We start from the raw sequence: 1,547 nt of genomic DNA, 5'->3' as shown, positions 1-1,547 counted from the left end.
GAGTGTCCCCAACCCTGTCCCCAGCGCCTCCATGTCCCCTCCATCCCCAAGGTCCTGGAGTGTCCCCAACCCTGTCCCCAAGGCCCCATTGTCCCCTCCATTCCTGGGGTCCCAGAGTGTCCCCAACCCTGTCCCCAATGCCCCACTGTCCCCTCCATTCCTGGGGTCCCAGAGTGTCCCCAACCCTGTCCCCAGCACCTCCATGTCCCCTCCATCCCCGGGGTCCCAGAACATCCCCAACCCCATCTTCACTCCTCCTCCATGTCCCCTCCACCCCCAGGGTCCTGGCCTGTCCCCCCCCAGCCCCACACCATTCCCTCCATCCCCCAGCTCCCAGAGCATCCCCCAACCTTGTCCCCACGTCCCCTCCACCCCCAGTGTCCCCCCCGTGTCCCCCTGCCCTTCCCGGCTGTCCCCACCTTGCCGAAGACGGTGTTGAGGAAGGGGGAGTAGGTCTTGGTGGCAGCGGCGTGGGGGTCCCCAAGTCCCTTCTTGCTGTTCTTCTGCCCGTGGCCACCGTGCCGGGACTCAGAGCCAGGGCTCTTGGTGGCCGGGGGGCCACCTTCCTCGGGGGTTTTGGGGGTTTTCTCGCCCACCTCCCCCCCACCTTTCCCCTTCCCCGGGGTCTCCGTGTCCTTTGGGGTCCCCTTGTCCCCCCGCGAGCGTGGCATGGGGCTGGGGGCGGGTGGCAAGCGGGCAGGGAGCAGGACCCCGAGGTGGCCAAGCCTTAAGAAGGACCAGGACAATCCTCTTACGCCCCGACGTACCCCCCCTGGCCTCCCCCCCCGCCGTGGGCTCCCTGGACCCAGGCAGGGCAAAGCCAATTAGCGGTGATTAGTGACAGGAAATGGTCACCGGCCGCTGCCACCACCCCGCGGCCTCACGTCAGGGTAGAGGCCACATGGCCACGGCACCCCCAGTTACTGGCCAGGTCTCCAGAGCATGTCCTGGGGACATCATCCCATTCCAACCCTCGTCCCCAACACTCACCCTGGGGCCACCACCAGTGTCCTCAGCACCAACCCGTGTCCCCAGCACCAACCCATGTCCCCAACGCTCTCACCTCATGGCCAACATCATTGTCCCCAGCAATAAACCATGTCCCCAACCTTCTTACCTCATGGCCACCACCTGTGTCCCCAGCACCAACCCATGTCCCCAACACTCTCACCTCGTGGCCACCATCAGTGTCCCCAGCAATAAACCATGTCCCCAACCTTCATACCCCATGGCCACCACCTGCGTCCCCAGCACCAGCCCGTGTCCCCAACGCTCTCACCTCGTGGCCACCATCAGTGTCCCCAGCACCAACCCCTGTCCCCTGTGCTCTCAACCCATGGCCACCACCCATGTCCCCAGCACCAACCTGTGTCCCCAGCATCAACCATATCCCCAGGGCTCTCACCCTGTGGCCACCACCCGTGTCCCCAGCACCAACCCATGTCCCCAGCACCCACCCATGTCCCCAGGGCTCTCAACCCATGGCCACCACCCATGTCCCCAGCACCAACCTGTGTCCCCAGCATCAACCATATCCCCAGGGCTCT

The 1,547-nt window shown here is 65.3% G+C and overlaps 1 protein-coding gene across 1 annotated transcript in view; it reads right to left on the bottom strand.

The window, feature by feature from the left end:
• LOC106891979 (calcium-binding protein 2-like) overlaps positions 1–1,408 on the bottom strand; it is a 4,827-nt gene extending 3,419 nt beyond the window's left edge. The window contains exon 1 of the mRNA XM_014948829.1: positions 420–1,408. Coding sequence (XP_014804315.1) covers positions 420–671 — 252 coding nt within the window. The 5' untranslated portion in view covers positions 672–1,408. The remainder of the gene's footprint in view (positions 1–419) is intronic.
• Between the last annotated feature and the right edge of the window lie 139 nt (positions 1,409–1,547).

This window comes from Calidris pugnax, unplaced genomic scaffold (assembly GCF_001431845.1).
Source record: "Calidris pugnax isolate Ruff unplaced genomic scaffold, ASM143184v1 scaffold107, whole genome shotgun sequence".
NCBI classification, from domain to species: Eukaryota; Metazoa; Chordata; class Aves; order Charadriiformes; family Scolopacidae; genus Calidris; species Calidris pugnax.
Note: the sequence above shows the minus strand (reverse complement) of the source record. Positions and strands in the feature narration are given on the sequence as shown.